Genomic DNA, 18979 nt, shown 5'->3' with positions numbered 1-18979 from the left:
GCAAAATATCACTAGTTCCACTAGATACGACCCTTCTCACTTGCAGTCTAATGCTTTACGTGTTCAACACCTGTAGTCCCAAAATCCAATTTTTTTAACAGAAATGGTCATATTCCGTTAACAACTAATGGAAAGTCACGTGTCGTTAGTCAACTGGCAGCTGACAAAAAAATAGAAGACCAGGCTTGTGTTCAGTTTTTGGAGGAAAAAATGGCGCCAAAAAAAGTATTTTTTTTGCTATTTATATATGCAAATAACCCACAAACACTACCACAACATTTTCATTTTTTTTTTCATCACTTAATGTTGAGAGTAATAGGTCAAAAGATGTCATAAACAGAAGACCAGGCTTGTGTTCAGTTTTTGGAGGAAAAAATGGCGCCAAAAAAAGTATTTTTTTTGCTATTTATATATGCAAATAACCCACAAACACTACCACAACATTTTCATTTTTTTTTTTTCATCACTTAATGTTGAGAGTAATAGGTCAAAAGATGTCATAAACATCTCAAAGTACTTCAAATATCGTGTGATGTTTTAAGAAACAAAATGTTGCTAGGTACTCTAAGACTTTTGGGGGATGTTTTGACACATTTTGGGGTTTGTAAAGTGGTAGCATTTGGCAGATTTTAAGCATATAAAGTTGCACTTTGCAGCACATTTCATTAATGATCAAAATCAATGCATTTCAGTATATTTTCTGTTTTTTTGTAATTTAGTGCTTTTGTGCAATTTTAATTTCCATTTTTATTGCTTTCAGGATTTATGCTTACACATTTAAATACAACATAAAGTACAATTACTTGCAAAAAAGGTATATCCATTAGTCCTTTTACACATAATTGACCATTACTAAAAGATTATCTAGTAATATATAAGAACATAAAATAATGCATAATAACCTAATTGTTCAAACTACCAACATACATAACAACAAAAAAAATCCAACCATTACAGAGATCAAAATTTGATTTCTTCGACGCAATTTTTGAATTTCTTCTTCTTGCAAATTCAATCGGCATAACAAATTGAAAATTATTACGGTAGCTCTTATGCACATTGGTGGATCAAACCACATAAAAAATCCACATCCACCTCTACCTCTCCTCGAAGAACAACTATAAAACCTTCTACCTGAATTGTCACTTATCCACGAGGTCTTCAAATGAGCAGTTTTGTGACAATAGCATTCCATATTTGAATTATTTTGAGATTTTTGTGACATCTTTTGGCCTATTGCTCTCAAGATTAAGTGATAAAAAAAAAGATGAAAATGTTGTGTGGTGTTTGTGAGTTATTTACATATATAAATAGCAAAAAATATTTTTTTGGCGCCTTTTTTTTCCTCCAAAAACTGAACACAAGCTTGGTCTTTTGTTTTTTTCGCCAGCTGCCAGTTGACTAACGGAACGTGACCCGTTTCTGTTAGTTGTTAACGGAACAGGATCATTTCTGTTAAAAAAATAAGATTTTGGACTAAAGGTGTTGAACACGTAAAACGTGGAACTGCAAGTGAAAAGGGTCCTATCTAGTGGGATCAAAAGTGATATTTTGCTTATTTTTCAGGTGGGGTTTTGTGTAAGTTTGCGTTTGAATAAAGATATAGTTGTAATTACCACTATAGCATGGAGAGATGGAGTTGTAATTTTATAAAAAACGAGAGGTATTTATATATTTTAGACTAAGTTCAGAAAGTATCAATGTAATTTACCTTTGATTCTGTATTATATATGTGTGTTTTAAATCATCTCATTCCATATTATGTGTCTCCTAATTACTTGCGTGTGATCATGAGTCATAAGGCTTCATTTTCACTTGGATGGCTTCTATTCATCTGATAGTGTTTAGGTGGTTTGCCTTTTTTTACGTGGTTGCTATTACGTAACACACAATTTTTTGTACGATTTATTCTCACCACAAAATGAGAAGCTATATCACAAACACGCACATAATGCTGTAATAACGACAGGCTTGATCGTGAGGCGTAAGGACCACTACACATTGATAACAACCAAAGAACAAAACAAAGATAGTACATGAAAGAAGAGAGAGAGAGAGAGAGCACATATGTATGTAAGAATGAGATGGAGTTGAAACATTAATGTTGGGTGTTGAGCAGTAAAATGTCCGAAGTGGTGGTAACCTGTGAGTGTGAGAGCGAGGTCTGGAAATCTCAAGTGGGCAATCATATAAAGTGACATTATAGACAACACAACGTGGGCTTCAACCTCAATCATAATCAAACCTCAGAAAATGAGTGGGCGGACTGAAGAATGTTAAAGTACGTACCAGCTTCATTTTATCACTTCCACCAAACCACTCAAAATGAAAATTCTGGAAAGAGACCTTTATCCATTTAGAGCATCAAGGAAACACTCTTTACCCAAAATTATACTTTTAATCCCATCGAGCATGACTTCAACATTTTTAGTCCTTTATTTTATAAAAATTGATAAAACTCGACATATTAAATTTTTTGCTTTAAAAAATTAAAAAAACTCAACACAATGAAACGAATAAATGTAATTCAATCTCTTAATCGAAGATACCTAAGAAATGAAATTTCAAGAAAAGATGGGGAAAATATAATATAATAATAAGTAGAAAATGAAAGAGGGCGGGTTGGAGTGACATCTTTGGATGGCAACATGAGATGTCGTGATGGTTGGGGAAGTGGACAAGGACTGGTCGTCTTAAGTTGGGCCAATGTGAGTTAGGCAGATGTTTGTACTTGCAGGCCTGCTGTTTACATATATTCCCTTGTAATAATTTGCTTGTCGCCTAGCAATTAAAGCCCCTTCCTCAGAGGATCTGTTCCTGTTCTTCATTTTCAGTTTCAGCTCACCAACCTTTTCCTTTTATTTCCTTTTTTTTTTTTAATTCTTTTTTGGTTGTTAGTTAGGGGTGTTAATGGATAGAAGATTAGGTCGGATTAAGAGGGTTTTATTTTGTTGTTTCCAAATATTTTAAAAGTATATTTTTTATCTTTTAAAATATTTTATAAATTATTTTTAAATAAGTTTAGCCAACAGCCTCTCAGAAGGTGTTTGGGTAAGATTTATTTTAAAATTTTAAAAACATTTGATCTTATTTTAAAAATAAGTTTTTACAGTGTTTGAATAAATAAGATACTAGAACTTATGAGATGTTAAAGTGTTTGAAATAATAAGCTCTTTGTACTGTAATAATGACCGAAAACGTTATTAAATTATTAAAATTTAAAATTATATAAATAGATCATTTCGCCTTGAGGGAGGCGAATATTAATTATGAGTGTAATTTTGTTTATTGAATATTTATATTAAAGAGCTTATAAATATTTTAAAGGAAAAAATGGGTGAAATTAACTTTTTTATAATAACTGATAAGATCCCAAAATAAGATACAAACGATTTTCAAGAGCTTATAAACTCTAAAACATCTTAAACTTGCACTTTGAATGTGGAGAGGTAACTCCACCATATGGGCTGGTGCAGCTCCTCCGAAGGCATGCCTCTTTGCTTAGAAAAGGTTGTAGAAATACACTTCCTACCAAGTTTTATTTGCAGCAGCGCATCGGCCACCCAATAGGGGGATGCACAATCTGTTGTTCACTTGCGGAGAATGTATTTCATGTCTAGTTGTATTGTCACTTTGCCCGCTAATGTTGGGCACTGTCGCAATTGAGTCGGGACATTATGGGGTGTGAATAGGCTTGTGTGGAAGGCTATTTAAATATGTTTGGAAGAACCTGGAAGGTGACAAATTTTGTCTGTTTTTTTATGATTTGTTGGTCATGAGTGTTGAATCCATCAAAAATGTTTTCCTACTAAAATTTGTGAAAGTAGTGAGTAGGGTCGAATCCACATAAATTGATTTTAAATTAATTCATTCAAATAATAAAAAAGATGGGGAGTTTGTTTAAAGTCTAAATCTAGAAAATAAAATAAATAAATATGAGAAAAATAATTTTTAGTTAAAGACAGAATCATGTTTGATTCAACTATTGATCACAGATGCAACGATAACAATCATTCATGATTAATAAATTGATTATGGTCATTGGTACCACCTAATAACCTCATATTTTCTTACCTTGTCCGTTGACTAATTCTCTAATCAGTAAACAACCTTGGGAACATTTTTAAAATTTAATCTACTAACAACATTCAAAACTAGAAAGGCCTAATTCTAACCAATAAATTTCTACCAAGATTTATTTAAGTTAGATTGTACATTCCCCACAGCATAATCGAAAACTACGACATAATCAATTATGTTGTATTACCACTAGTTATTGAATTAAACAATCAATTACGGATTTGCAAGTTCAATTGACTGTGGAAATTTTCTTAACAATAAATAATTGTACTGATCATTCATAAATCAGATTATTTGTGATAAAAGCACAGAGAACAACACAAATACTCATATGAATGAAAGTCGAAAGCACAAATTAGATCTTACAACATAATGGAATAAAAAATTCAACATATATTTAACTAGAAATAAAAGAACCGACCTAGCATGCTAATGAAAGAACACATAAAAGAAAAAGAGAGAATTCTATAAAAACCCAAAGAATAAAATATCCAAAGATCAAAAGTCGTTTATACCGTGAATTACATCGCTTATTTATACTAACTAGTTACATAATTCGATTATAACTAAGAAAAGGTAGATTTCTAATAAAACTAAAAGACATAAAGAATTAAAATTATTATCCTAAAGAGTTTCTTCCAGCAAGGTGAATTTTCAATCAGCCATAAATAACCCAATCAGCCACAATTCTTCCAAAAAATTCGCTGTTAGACTTTCTTTTTCAATTGCTTACCCGCAGGTTTAAGCGTGGTTACGCCTAACTGGTCATTCCAATCTGTCAAAATGTTGATTGTGCATTTTTCTTCCTTTTCATTCCATCAATCTCTTATAAGCAAATTTTGCAATGTAGCACAAGGAGCATTTTAAGATATCACTAAAATTATAATAAAAATTCACAACTATCAGTTGGGGTTATGGAAGAAGAATGGGGTACTAATAGAAGGGAAACACTAGCAGCCTTCCAAGCTAATCGAGGGAATTCCAGAATTACTTGTAAGGGACTATGGTCTCAAATGGTGACTGTGGCCACGCGGTGGAGGCCTCCTACTACAGGGCTTGTGAATAAACTTTGACGGCGCAGTGTTTGTGGACGGGCAAGAGGGTGACTTTGGGGTCGTGGCTTGCTCGCCGGGGGCAATTGGGATTGCCTGGGCTTCACACTGCTACCTTAAACCGGCGTTCCTAAAATTGGTGGAAGCGATTGTAAGCGACGTCTTTGGCATTTTGGTTCTTGCTCGTTCTGCCGGAGCCTTTATTGTGGACTCTTCGACTGTTCCTGAGTCTGCTACTGCCCAACTTTTGGTCCCTGATTTAGACTCTATAATGCAAATCTACTTCCTTTCAAAAGAAATTTAATAAATTTTCCTGAAAAAACGTCTATTTATTTAAAATTTTATTGGTTTAAGGTTAAGTCAAAAATTTTCTAGCTCATGACCACAATTGATAAAGGTACCAATCTATAGGGGTGAACTGTATAACCCTTAATATATAATATATATTATTTAAAAACTCAAATTGTCTCTTACCTTTATATTTTTTCTAATATTAAACCAAAATTTTCATAAAATTTACCGACAAAGAACGCGCGCTAACACCAGTTTTTAATACCTTCACTGCACGGTGCAATAGATAGTTAAAAATCAGAGGTTAAAAAACCATTATTCTTTTATCAAAAAAGAAAAGGCACCCTAGCTCAAATTCTGAATCATTAATCCATCAACTACGGGGAATTCTACATAATCAAAACTAAATAAATAGCAGCAAACTCAGCCCTGCTATGCCACCTTATCAACGAATCGGACAGGACTTCATCTAATGAAGTAACAGCATAAATTACAAAATTGAAATTCAAATAATAAATAAAAATAACAATTAGATGACTGGATCAGTGAAGGGCTATTATTTCTTAACTTAAAAGGAAAAAATTATTCACCCTCACAAAAAGTGTATTGTTAACTACAAATCCACAGGCATCCTCTTGATTGGTTACTCCTGGAAAAGTCCGCTCATGCAAGCTCTCCTCAAAACTACATCTCTTCGCCACGCACAGTAGCTTTTCTGCAAGTTGCCACAATTCTAGAAGTCTCACCAACCAATGCTGGCACCCCAAGTCCGATTTTGCAAAAGTCAGCCAACCAGCCCGTCAGTACTCTCTACGAACTCTATATGCTGCATTATCTTTCAGCAACTGCTCAGTTTTCCCAGATTTAATGGATAGGAACAGAGTTTTACAGTTGCAGCAATCAGCCTCTGAAGATGCACAGCTCCGGACTATTTACATGCATAAGTAACTTGATAACCATAGACCACATCACCCCTGCACAGAATGAGAAACAGAAATTGTCTCAAATGCTCAATACGTGATCAAGAAAAGATTAATGAATTCATACCCAAACACTTCAAAATAACTACATGTTCTCCGAGCTCATGACTATTTCCCAACATTAAAGAACAGGTGGAAGCTATTATGAAAGTCTCGAGGACCCATGCTTATAACTGGACCAATTATTACCTTGTAATCACCCAAATAACAAACACTCCACCATGTCATCACTAATTTGTAAGAACAAGAAAATTGCAATTGAGATTTTCCTTAATATATGCATTGAAAAGAAAAATGGCTATTTTCACACTGTAGCAGGTAATTGGGCAGTTGGGTTTCTGATGGGTTCGGGACACATTAGGAAATTGAAGCAAAAAAGAATTCCCTCGAACTTCAGAAGCTGAACAATCTGGGATTTGACTAGAATCGCCAATTTTAAACAACTTGGAGATGGCACAACACGATCTGAAATGGAAAGGAAAAAGCTTTGAAACACCCTAGAGAATGAATTATCGGTAAGCAGCTAAATCCAAGAATGCAGTATCACCTTTAAAATGTCTTCCATCACCTTCCTTGGACCACTCTGTAGTTAAGGATAAGGTCTTCAGGCTTCTTCCATATGTACGCCCTGACAGTGGCTAAGCTCATATCTGGAGGTAATACCTGGAACAAGAAAAGTTCAACTCAGAAAGAAAGGACATCCCACTCTTAATCGACATTCAACATAATAGTAAGTACAATCCAAAAAAGTTTTTGGTGCACAGAAAACACTAGTAATGATCTAAACAATAAAGGAGAAAGTGAAATGAGAAAGAAAAACTGCAGTGGTGGTGGCAAATTATTTATAGAACCACTTTATAAATTTGTGAGAAATTCACTATGGACAGGAAACAGAAAAAAGTTGAGGAGCTTTTCGGAACTCTCAAAATGCGTTCAATAGTAGCTGACAAAAAGGTTAAAAAACTAACAAATGAGAGAAAAATGACTTCCAAGTCTCTGAGCTTTTCTCACATTTAGTATAAATTCACTTAGGGATTCATTCCCAAGTACATCAAAGAAAGGCGATGAGTAACAGCCTTTCAACTGTATAGCATTTACAAACAAAAACATAGTCCAAGCTTATTCTGTTTCTATATTTACGACTCCTTTCCTCCCACTAAAACCAGAAATATAAATGATTAATTTTTGAGGTATGAGTGGTTTCGTCCGAAAACTTCCATATATCAATTATACTTGCCTGGTTATTACACAGGATCTCTATACTAGGCTTCAGCTTTTGCCAAGGTTTAAGTCCGGAACGAAGAGAGCCATCTCCAACAACTGGATGCTGACCCCCAGGCATATTCGGAGCAAAAGTTCCATCAGCGCTCAAAGTATCCACTGGCTTATCAAGAACCATCTTTTCTATCACATAGTTGACAACCTATACAAACAAAACACATGCAAACCATAAAATTGATGAGCCTGCTGCAGCATTTCTAGTTGAGATAAAGTTCATTGAAAAAAGTTATGCAGCAGGAAATCAAGTGAAAAAATGCTGATTGCCCTTGTTAACCTTCTTTTCTTTTGCCATAGCTAGTCTACCAAGGAAGTTCCTCCACCTTAAACTAACTCTTCCAGTTTAATTCGAAAATCAATTTTGAATTGCTTTAGGTAATCTAGATTATTCAAAAAAAAACATTTCGAACATTTATTTTCTTCTTCAAGCATAGGTGGTGGTCCAATAGACTAGGGATTGATTTGGCATCTCGTGTGCTTTGATACTTAATCTAGTAAGTATATTCAGAGGATGCTATCAAATACCTGAAGATGAGTGTTCAAGAATATTCTTAGGTGTGTTTTTAGATATCTTAAAACTTAAAATAGAGGAGATGTTCTCATCAGCCACATCACTGATTATATCTACAAGGAATATTGACGTTATCAAAAGATCTGCAAAGAATCCACAAATTTGCCTGAAATTGAGGCGAAGTTCGGGCAATAAGCACTGGGTTCATCACATATGCATATGATCATCAGCATAAAATGTAGATATTTGATTGCCAGCAATGAGATACTAAACCAGATGAGCATGCAGGGCCTAAACTCAGTGTCTTTGTTAATTTTAAGATGAAGAAGTGGCCAACCAACAAGCTGACATTTTGATTTTCTCGAACGAGTCTTAAGCTAGACTGTGAAAATTCTTACTTTGTGTATTCTCAAGATGCGAGGAGCACTGAGTTTTCCTTGTGTAAGGATCTGCACAGTAGAACCTTCACATGGGTGCAAATAGAAGCTACATCTGCAATATAAAAAATTTGCACGGAATTAACATACCAAAAGTAATAACGGCAAGAAGACAAGGAGAAAAAGGACTAAAACTAGAGATATTTCAAAATGTTTCAATTACCATAACACAAAACTAAACTATGAGATGGAATTTCAGTTAGAGATCTTTAGAGGGAAAACCAGATTAGCAACCCAATCTGTTACAGTTTCTTTTGTTTCAGACAAATGTGGATGTACCACAATCAGGACGAAGTTTATGACCAAGGGCCACACAGCTTCAGAGAGCTCTTTAACATTTTCTAATAGATTTCAACTTGCATAGGACTAACATAACACCAAACAAGTTCCAAAAAGGAAAGATCAAGAAAATGCAAGAAGAATACCAAATTCAAGCAAGAAAAATAAGTTAGCTTTGCACATTACTTGGTATTTTCCCTTGGAGGCAGGCGATTATTCAGCACACAATCAAGAACCCACCAAGGAAAATCTTTCTCATCTTCAGTTCCATCTAGGTCAGTAGTTTTCTTTCTCCATGGGCCTCCCTGAGAGCCTTCAGTAACAATGGAAGGAGGGGATGCTGCTGAAAATTCAAAGGGTGGATATACTGCAGAATCATTTTCCAAATTACCATCTCCTTCTACTCGAGATAGGGTTAATGTCCTTGAAGACAAATCCTTTCCAGATGGAATTTCCCCATTTACTGAAGTTTGAGATCCAAATCTCTGCCTCCTCCTACTTACCCAATGTGCCAACAGCCCTTTGAGGGTTTCTCTCGCCAAATTAACCTACACATTTGTAAAGGTCAATATACTTGATCTATAATGAGAAGGAAAGAGCTCAGACAAGCCTTTTGTGCATATAAGTTGATATCAAAACTAAAACAAAAGTTGCACAAAGGTCCTCTTTGCAAAATAAAAATGCTCCAACTGCAAATAGAAGGTGCAACTGAACTAAATGCAATAACCAGCCAGGAGAAATAGACCACATGAACTTGATTTAAACATGAAGATATTAAAACGAAGTAGGCACAAGGAAAAACAAATCCTGATTGAAATAATTATATTAATGAAAAATATATAAATATTTGCAATTTTAAAATAAAAGGCAAATGCGAACAAGCCCACAGAGAGCAGATCCTGTAAAGAGGAAGTAAATGAAAAAAATTATGATAGTAAATACCTTGTCATCCTCAGGTTTGCCTGCAATGCTTAGGTCAGCAGAGTACATCTCAGCAGAAAAGCATTGTGGTGTCTCCAAGTGCACTGACAAACTCCCAAGCCTTGTATCTGCCGTGAACCATGCAGGAATACTCACCTAAAATAGCAGAATAAGTCAAAGGATGCTGATGACACAATCGGAAATACTAATACAACATAGTGATACGTACCATTTCGAACAATTCTTCTTTCTTCTTCTCAAAAGAAATCTGCAAAAAAAAGGAACGGATTATAAAGTATGGAAACTATAAAAAAAACGGTCCTATAATAGTATAGAATACCAAAGGAATGATCCCATATTATCAGCAGATACCCTGTCCTCTCCTCCCAGAGAACTGCCATATAAATAATTAAGTCCAAAGCACATCACTGACCTCTCCATAGTTCTCAATAACCACGCCTCTTGTAATTTCCCACAACTTCACTACACCAGCAGTGTCCTTGAAAATGAAGAATTGAGCTGTCAGTTTAAAATTGAATGAACACTACAGATGGGCCAACAAAGTGAATCAGATTCAAGTTACCTTAGTCAAGACGTGTCTTCTATTATTTAAAATCTCGTGCTGCACTATAGCTGAAGTTCCATCGATGCTAACAGACGGTTCTCTATAAACAGGGACCTAAAGGAATTTCAATTGTCAATTGCTTTTCCCAAATTATCTAACTGAATTTCATAAGAGGCCCGGCATACTGGTATCACAAAGCATCCATCAATACAGAAATAACTCCAATATTTATATAGTAGAGCTTCCAAGTTTAGTTACACTTAGACCCCCTCTGAGAATTCTCCGTTTACAACTGAACCCTCCCATTAGGGTTTGAACAGAAAATGTAGCCAAAAGTAAATTACATAAACTTCCAATTTACCCATCATTCAACATTCCCCTAGAAATATTTTTATACTTGTAAAGGGGTAAATGTAATATATATAAAGTTAAAAGGGTGTAATTGTAATGATTACAGCCATTGTATACAAAGTAGCAGTTTATGAATGGAAAACCAGAGCCATTTTTTGTACTTTTTCTTAATATATGGGGTGAATGTACTCCATTGTTGCATCTATTTCTTAAAGCACTAGACGAAGTACTTGAATAAGACATATTCAAGAAATATATGCAACAATAACGTAACCTCACCCCATATATAGGAATTAAAAAAAGAACCAAAAGATAACTAGGCTTTTCCATTCATCAACAGTTGCTTTCTATCCAATGGCTATAATTCGGGAACAATATTTTATTCAATTAGAGACCTTTTTGAATTTATATAAATCACATTTACACTAGGGAAATGTTAAATGAGGGTTGAAATTGGAAATTTATGTATTTGTTCTGTTGAAATACGCATTTTCCGTCCAATCCCTAAGGAAAAGGGTTGTAAATGGAGAATTTTCAAAAGGGGTGTAAGTGAGTTGTGACCGGAGAATTTCCAAAAGGGGTGTAAGTGTAATTTTAATTTTTTTTCGGGGAAAGTGTAATTATGCATTTTCAGATGGGGTTTAAGTGTAATTAACACTTAATTAATTCCATAAAGAAACAAGTACACATCATAACATCAAACAGACTCCAGAACATGAAGTTCTTTGATCAAGAGGAACATGATGCAACTATATTACTAAACTCACTAATAATGCCAATTTTTATTTGTTTCATGGAATTTAATCATTAAAGGTTCAATAGAAAATGACCACAACTACACGAGTCCTAAAAATGCCGAACAAATAATGAAAAGCAGATGATTTTGCCGCAAGGTCCATCATTTGCAGATTATCCTGACCGTGATTTCCTGCTTTCTTCTCAAGCGAGAGAAATCAGAAAGAGTGGCCTATTGTAAAACTTACCATCTCAAGTATATATTAGTCAAGGATTACTAAGAAAAGTACATGCAGGAACTGCCAATTTGCTCACGCTTAATTCAACCAAAAAAGGAGCTCAACACTAAAGGCATTCAACAGAAGTTGTCCTTTGTAGCTGAAAATTCATATAAAACCAAAACAAAAAGAATATGCGACTCACAGGTGTAGAGCCTTCCAGTGATACCCTTGCCCTCGAAAATGACAAGTTGCCAGCTAAAAATGAACCACCTCTTTGGAATACTTTCAGCGGATTATGTGCTTCAGCTGGCCACCTATGCACAGAAGAATCTGATGTGGCAACCCATATACCATCATCATGCAAGGCTAATTGCAATATAGGATGTTCATTTGTACAAAGCAATACACTCTCTCTTGTTGCTAAGTCTGTCAAATACAACTGGAAGTACAAATAAAGGTTAGTTTTCCATGAGCTAACGCAGTATCCCTCGTTGCCAAGTCTGTCAGATACAACTAAAAGTACTAATAAAATTAGTTTCAAGAAGGTGGTCAAGAGCATTTTCTTTTTAATTTGTATGTGTGGGTTGTCGGGAGCTTCACTCACAGAAAGATCCCTTCCACCACTATAAACGTGACTAAATGTTGGAGTGCTGGCCAGAGCCCAGACAGAGTCTGTGTGCACAGCATAGGAATGAATGCATCGTTGCTGAGCAAGATCCCACAACCTATTTCACGTAAATAATCAAAACGATGAATAATATGAAAGAATGTATTCCATAATGCAACATTCATAGAAAAAAAATATAAGCTTAGTGCTTTGATTTAAATACTATTTCACCACGAAACATTTGACAACAGAAAAAGGCCCTGAAACCAAAATTTCAATTCTAAAATAGTGCACAAGAACATTCTAACAACTAATAAATTGAAAAGGCCACAAGCAAAGTGAGAGATCAGGAACAAAGACCACATAGACAAATAGATTTCTGATGTAGTTACAAAATCAATTCAAGGTCCAAGTCTGGCCAAAAATTGGCATTTCATGCTTATTTGTTTTATTTAATGTTAAAAAAACTCAAAAGGAGTACATAATCTGGCCTCAAATCACAAGCTCGGAGCTCCAAACTCTTGAAGACCTAGCCTCGGTTAAAGGAAAAAAAAGTGTGATTCCAAAACTGGAGTACAATCATAATGATGTTACACAGTAGAAACTTCTAGGGAACACCTAAAGGTCGCATAGGAACAACACAGGTCTATAATACTTTAGCTCATCATTGATGCTTGTAGAGTAATTGGCACAAGCAAACAGTGAACGTACCTGATCATAGAATCAGACGACCCAGACAAGCAATATCTGCACATTTTAAGATGGAACTATAAGTTGCATTACATCATGTCGACTTGAAAACATAAAAAGTATTCAGAGGTACTACAGTGTTGGAAGACAACATCTCCTGGCGTAACTGGAACAAAGAACAGCTTACAGACAATTCTCCAATTACTACTCGCTTACTCTTATCAATTAAAACAAGGAGGAGTAGTTGCAGAATAATCACTATCTAGCACCTAGATAAACACAAAATGCAGAAATCAAGACTAGCATTATGCACATAATATCTATGTTTTCTCATGGCACTCAGCAGATTAGCATCAAATTATTTACCTAACTGAAATAATCAACAACTTTGAGGTTTTCTGGGTAAACATGGATCCTTTTGTAACTGATATTAACTTAGGCAAAGCATCCAAATCCATCCAGAACTGTTACTTTTCAGAATTACTATCTTTAGCATGAGTAACTTCTGTCCAAATAAATATTTGTAGATAAAATGGAAACTCCAAAGTCATCAGACCATTGAGAAAAATAAACGTAGCAGAAACCAGTCCAACAAACCTGCCACTAGAATCCAACAGTAGTGCCCTAATATTATCTGTGTGTCCTCTAAGCTTCATGGTTTTGGAACCAGTTCTTGGGTCCCAAACTCGCACAACCTATAAAACAATTCACCATGCGACATTGGAACAGTTGCAAATTGTTGTATGAGGGAAACAGTAACATAGGAAATATAATAATACATCATGGATGAACAACAGAAAAAGCAAAGAAAGAATCTGCGTTCAGATTCTTTAGCATCAGATAAACCAAATAGAACCTAGTTGACCAAGCCACCATTAAAACCACCACAATTTACCTTTTCAGTTCCACCAGAAACAAGGAGTGTTCCCTGGTCATTTGTGGCTAAGGCATAAACTGACTCTTTATGGCCTTTTGCGGCAATTGGAACATAGCCCTGACATTGATTAGCATGCCCAGAGATGTTATTGCTCGAGCTGATAGGTCGAAGACTTGTATTCTGCAATGAAGATCCCAAACCATTGGTACTAGTTGAACAATCATCTATATTTGCATCATTTGATTTAGAAACGGGAGCAAGAGCGGCTTCAAGATCCCATATGAAAACCTCTCCACCAAGGCCACCAGAAGCCACGACATTGCTCTGCATTGCATAAATATAGAAGATCAGACATAACATTAGCCTGTTCACACGATCAACATCCAGGAATATAAAAGCATCTGAATATGCATGTGAAAAGAAGATTACATTTTTCTCTGCTGCAGCAAGGCAAGTGACGTAATCTGAGTGTTGACGAAACGTCCTAGCACATGTTCCATCGGACAAGCAATTCCATACCTAAAATTATCACCAAATATAAGAAAAAATCTATTCATGAGAGATACACATCGAGGCACAAATGCAAAGCGCGTGAACCTTAACACTGGCATCTGAGGAGCAAGAAACCAATGTGTTACCACCTGTCAGAACAACATCATTGACCTGCCCAGAAAACCATTTCAAAATAATTATCTAAGAAACATATATTATATAGAAAGAGTTCCAGATCCATGAATATATACTTACACCTCAATATTCAAACAAATTTAAAACCCTAACCTAGAAAAGCATTGCTGTGGTTATCAGAACCCTACAAGAGCTTCTTGTAGAAACAGTCAGCCAATCTTGGTATCTGATGATACCCAGGGCATCCTTCCATTAATCACTACTATAACAAGCTCACTATGCCACATCTTAATAACCATTCAATCATGTAATGCATAAAATACTGAGATGGTACCAAAGACCTTTAGCCAAAAATATGCTTGCCCTACAAACTGAAGTTTCCTTTGCAGTCAGTAAGTAGGCATCATCAACAGAAGATAAAAAAAACTAAGTACACAACAGACTTAACCAAGGATGCAGTAATTTGTACCCAATCAACATGAGACTCGAATGTCGCAGAGAAAGTAGCACGATCTTCAGATAATCCCCATCTCTTTAATGTTCCGTCACGACTACCCGTGAAAAGGTAATCACATCCATCTGGTCCAGGTGATTTCAACACAGCCAAGCAGTTTACGCCAGCACAATGCTGCAAATAAAAAAAATATGATATAAAGAACTAATATATACTACTAAGTGATGGTGAGTACTTCATATTGTTTGGTAATGATGTTAAGTAATCTTTTATGGCATAACAAAAGTAAACTCAGTGAGTGATGTAAGATTTATTCTTTTTATTAATCGTGTAAACAAAATAGAGTAATTGAGCCAGTTTGACTGCGAACTTTGTGATAAGAATCAAATCACCAGTAAAAAAAATACAGTTGATTGGAAATCCATAATTGGCAAAAGAGTAAGATCACATGTCATCTCCTAAAGCATGGGCATGCAATGAACCTCCCCCTCTATGTCAAAATCTTTTTTATTCAAGGCAAGAAAGTTTCAGTTATAAACAGTAATTTAGTGATAATTACTGCAGCCAGATAAACTCAAAACTCATCTTTAGGCCTATCCAAGAAACACAACTGTAGCACTGAAATGTCATTCACTACATTCTAATCAAAAACAGTAAACAATTTGCTTAGCCCTGATAGCAAATTCTTCAGATCCAATCCGGATTCGCAAATTGTCAAGCCTATTGGCAGGAGAAAGATGAATTTATTCTTCAGTAGTGCTCTCCTGTTGAATAGTGCAACAAGCAGCAAGAACCAAAGAAGGGTATGCCTATAGATCTAGTACTCTATAGTGGTCAAACAGCATATAAAACCAAGTTCAGCTTACAAGTTCTCCATCACCTTATTTGAATTAGTGACAAATTACATTTGAACTAAAACCAAGCATCACCTTTGTATTGTCTGCATCGTTTAATACATATGTTAACTTCTTTTCCTTGCTTTTACGAGCTGAATTAGATGAATTTCCTGCACTGCCAACACGGTGCATCGCGAGAACCTGAAGATAATAGAGAAAGATTATAAACACTACGGAAACACTAAAAATGTCCAACTTCGACTATTATCTCATGGATTAAGTTATATGTAACTTCGACAAAAGAATAACAAGGACAATGGACAAACATAATACAGAGTATATATTCCTAAATATACTTGTAGTTTTCACTGTCAATCTAACTTTGAGATAGGATGATATTGAACCAGATTTAGGTACCTAGAAGTAAGAGCAGGCATTTCCTTAATGGTAGGAACTAGGAAGTAGGAACAAGTAAATTATTTCCTTAATTCCTATGCCAATTCATAGCATATACTTTATAACAGTCAACTAAAGGTGACTCAGTTTTAGGATTGTAACCTTAACCCCTACTATCTAACAGACACTAACATGTATCAATTTTTTTTAGTTTCAAAAGCTTCCATCTTATCTTCTACCATATCAAATCAGATTCCATATATCTCAACATATTTTCAATTCCTTACTTCAAGTCATTCTCTCCACAGCTCTTATCGTAATTGGTTGTCTTTGTATCATACCAACACAACAAAACCATAAACCTCTCCAATTACCTCAATTGCTTCCTTTTCCCTCCTTTTTTATTATTATTATTACTTTTTTTTTTTTTTTTTTGGGGGGGGGGGGGGGGGCTGCGCCCAAATAATGAGTTACTCTCAAAAGGATATATGATGCAACTGGCATGGTTTCATAACCATTACTTTGAAAGGTAAAAGTCAAAACTAAAGATTATAAGCTCCCATATCCGCAACTCCACAAAGTGTACCAATTCAGTTACAAACACTCAATTGTGGAACATGCACAGATGGCATAATTACTTGTTACAAGGGATTGTAATGGTTATGGGTTGGAAAGACTCATTAAAGAAAACACCATTTGTATCTGTACTTCAAAACCTTCAAGCAAGAAATAACACAGACCAACACTCAAATACTGAAGCAGCCATCCATAGATTTTTACCAAAAGTTATTCCATAATAACATCAAATGAAAAAAAAAATTAATTATTAATGATAAATGTGGAAATCTTAAGATAAGGTTTCTTGCATTGTTTTCAGTAGGAAAAAATTAAACAAATAGAATCCATGACACTGATAAAACTGAAAAGGCCTGGAAAAGCCAAGAGTTTTAAAAAGTGTTCTTCCTTTGACCTCATTTCTTTTTGTGATTTTTGCACTTATCTAGACATTTTCATAGATGAGCTCCAACTACGCAACTAAAAAAGTGCTTAATGTGCTTCTAATCAGGCTTACAAGTGGAGGAACGAAGAAAGAAACTCATCCTTAAAAACAATCCAAATATTCATATTCAATAATTCCAGAGTATGAATTTCTTGACTAGGAAAAGATAATCTAGACATATTAGAAACTGCAAGTTCCTGGATTTAAAACGAGATTCCATAACAAATTAACCATTACCTGCAAATGATAGCCCAGAGAGGCAATTGAGCGAGAGCCAGAGTGCTGGGGGCAAAAGAGCACACTAAATCGCATTAATTTACAAAATCGAAGCACCAGCAAAACGCGATTGACTAAAAGTGAGGAAACTGAAATCTAGATACGAAATTGCAATAACTCAAGCAGATAGCAATAAAAATTCAGAAGCGCGGACGAAGCATAATCGTTCGAGTCACTAAATAGTCTTTAAGTCTATACACGTCCGCAAGAGCAAGAGCACCGCAATAAAGAAAATAATCAGTGCCAGACCATATGATCGCGATTGAACGTGCCAGCCCGGCAGAGACAAATCAAGAGGAAATTAAAAAGAAAAAGACTAAGAAATCACGGAATAATTACCTCCCCCTGCGGCTTCGACGGTGGAATTCCCAACTAGTCAGACCAAGCCGATGTGTCGACCGAAAAAGTCAGAGAGGGAGAAGAGGCGGCTAGGTCAAATAGAAGTGCAATTGAAGACTTTGATGGAGAGAAAAAAACTGTGGTCGGCAGTGGAAGAGGACGGCCGCGGCGGAGGAAGTGGCGGTGGAAGGAGTGGGGAGAGTCGGGGATTAGAGGAGGAGACTGGAGAGTAGAAAGGGTGCGTGTGCGTGTTGTTTGTTTTCTTTTCCCAAACTGAGGAAGAATTTCACAAGGGAAAAACCCCTCTCACGGTCAACAATTTCGTTATTTCTGATACTCCAAATCCAAATTTCACAAAATTAGTTAATTAATTAATTACCCCATTTATTCTTTTTGCGATTTTCATCTAAATACAAACGTCAATATTTCATCATATCTCCTTCTAAAAGTGCTCAATCAATTAAAAACGGGTTTGGATTTAAATTTGGGTTTTGAGTTCTTTTTTCCCTTGATTTAATTTACTATTTGCAATATTAAAATATATATTGTAATTAATTATTATAATTATTTAAAATATTCTTAATTAACTAAAATATATTTTAATTAATATAATTAAAATTAATTAAAAAAGAAAAACTAAACGATTTTCGTTGGAAATGCACTATCTGGACGAGTTTCCGACTGCCAATGGTACCATTCGAATCCTCTCTTCAAGATGAATATTTTCATACATTCAATTTAAATTTTTGTCAATCGTAGAGATTGGGCTCAAGTCACGACCCCCGAACATGTTTGCCATTGATTCATCGCCATCCGGTCAAATATATAATAACAATATATTTTTTAAATTTTAAATTATTTATATATAATATAAGTTAAATAATTTATTGAATCTAGACCTTTTGTTTTTTAAAAATTTAATGATTGAGATTAATTAATTAGATCTAACGATCCATATTCGATTAAAAAAGATCCAACGGTCATTAAAATAAAAAATAATATATATTAAGTAAGGGTATAACGGTCATTTTCTAAAAAATTAACACCGTTAGTTAGATTTAACGAAAAGGGGGGCGATTGAGCTGAGTTTACAAAACACAGTGAAACTTTTAACCTATTTTCATAACAGATGGATTTTATGCATTTTATCCTATTCTTTAGGGAGGTGGTTGATGA

General features: G+C 35.1%; 1 protein-coding gene across 3 annotated transcripts; it reads right to left on the bottom strand.

Moving 5' to 3' along the window:
- LOC105159771 (WD repeat-containing protein 48) lies at positions 5818–18114 on the bottom strand. 3 transcript variants are annotated; one of them, XM_011076969.2, is made up of 20 exons: positions 17804–18114; positions 17426–17489; positions 15886–15993; positions 14972–15130; positions 14473–14538; positions 14305–14394; positions 13894–14199; positions 13596–13693; positions 13020–13055; positions 12306–12426; positions 11904–12140; positions 10413–10508; positions 10263–10328; positions 10059–10097; positions 9851–9985; positions 9095–9456; positions 8591–8684; positions 7641–7826; positions 6951–7066; positions 5818–6397 (listed from the first exon to the last, which is right to left on the bottom strand). In XM_011076969.2, exons 3-19 carry the CDS (start codon positions 15982–15984, stop codon positions 6968–6970), a joined length of 2289 nt encoding a protein of 762 aa, XP_011075271.1. In that variant the 5' UTR covers positions 15985–15993; positions 17426–17489; positions 17804–18114; the 3' UTR covers positions 5818–6397; positions 6951–6967. The 3 variants fall into 3 exon arrangements, with proteins under 3 accessions (XP_011075271.1, XP_011075261.1, XP_011075276.1); XM_011076959.2 differs by having other exon boundaries at positions 17426–17470; XM_011076974.2 differs by lacking the exon at positions 17426–17489.

Source organism: Sesamum indicum, linkage group LG1, assembly GCF_000512975.1.
Source record: "Sesamum indicum cultivar Zhongzhi No. 13 linkage group LG1, S_indicum_v1.0, whole genome shotgun sequence".
In the NCBI taxonomy this organism is placed as follows: Eukaryota; Viridiplantae; Streptophyta; class Magnoliopsida; order Lamiales; family Pedaliaceae; genus Sesamum; species Sesamum indicum.
This window is presented reverse-complemented; position numbering and strand designations above follow the sequence as displayed.

What these genes read in the sequence shown, in the direction of transcription:
- LOC105159771 (XM_011076969.2), bottom strand. Translation starts at nt 15,984, where the DNA reads ATGCACCGTGTTGGCAGTGCAGGAAATTCATCTAATTCAGCTCGTAAA. An exon ending in CCTCAGATGCCAGTGTTAAG is followed by an intron (nt 14,395 to 14,472) that starts GTTCACGCGCTT and finishes TGATAATTTTAG; the next exon opens with GTATGGAATTGCTTGTCCGA. An exon ending in TTGCTGCAGCAGAGAAAAAT is followed by an intron (nt 14,200 to 14,304) that starts GTAATCTTCTTT and finishes TATGCAATGCAG; the next exon opens with AGCAATGTCGTGGCTTCTGG.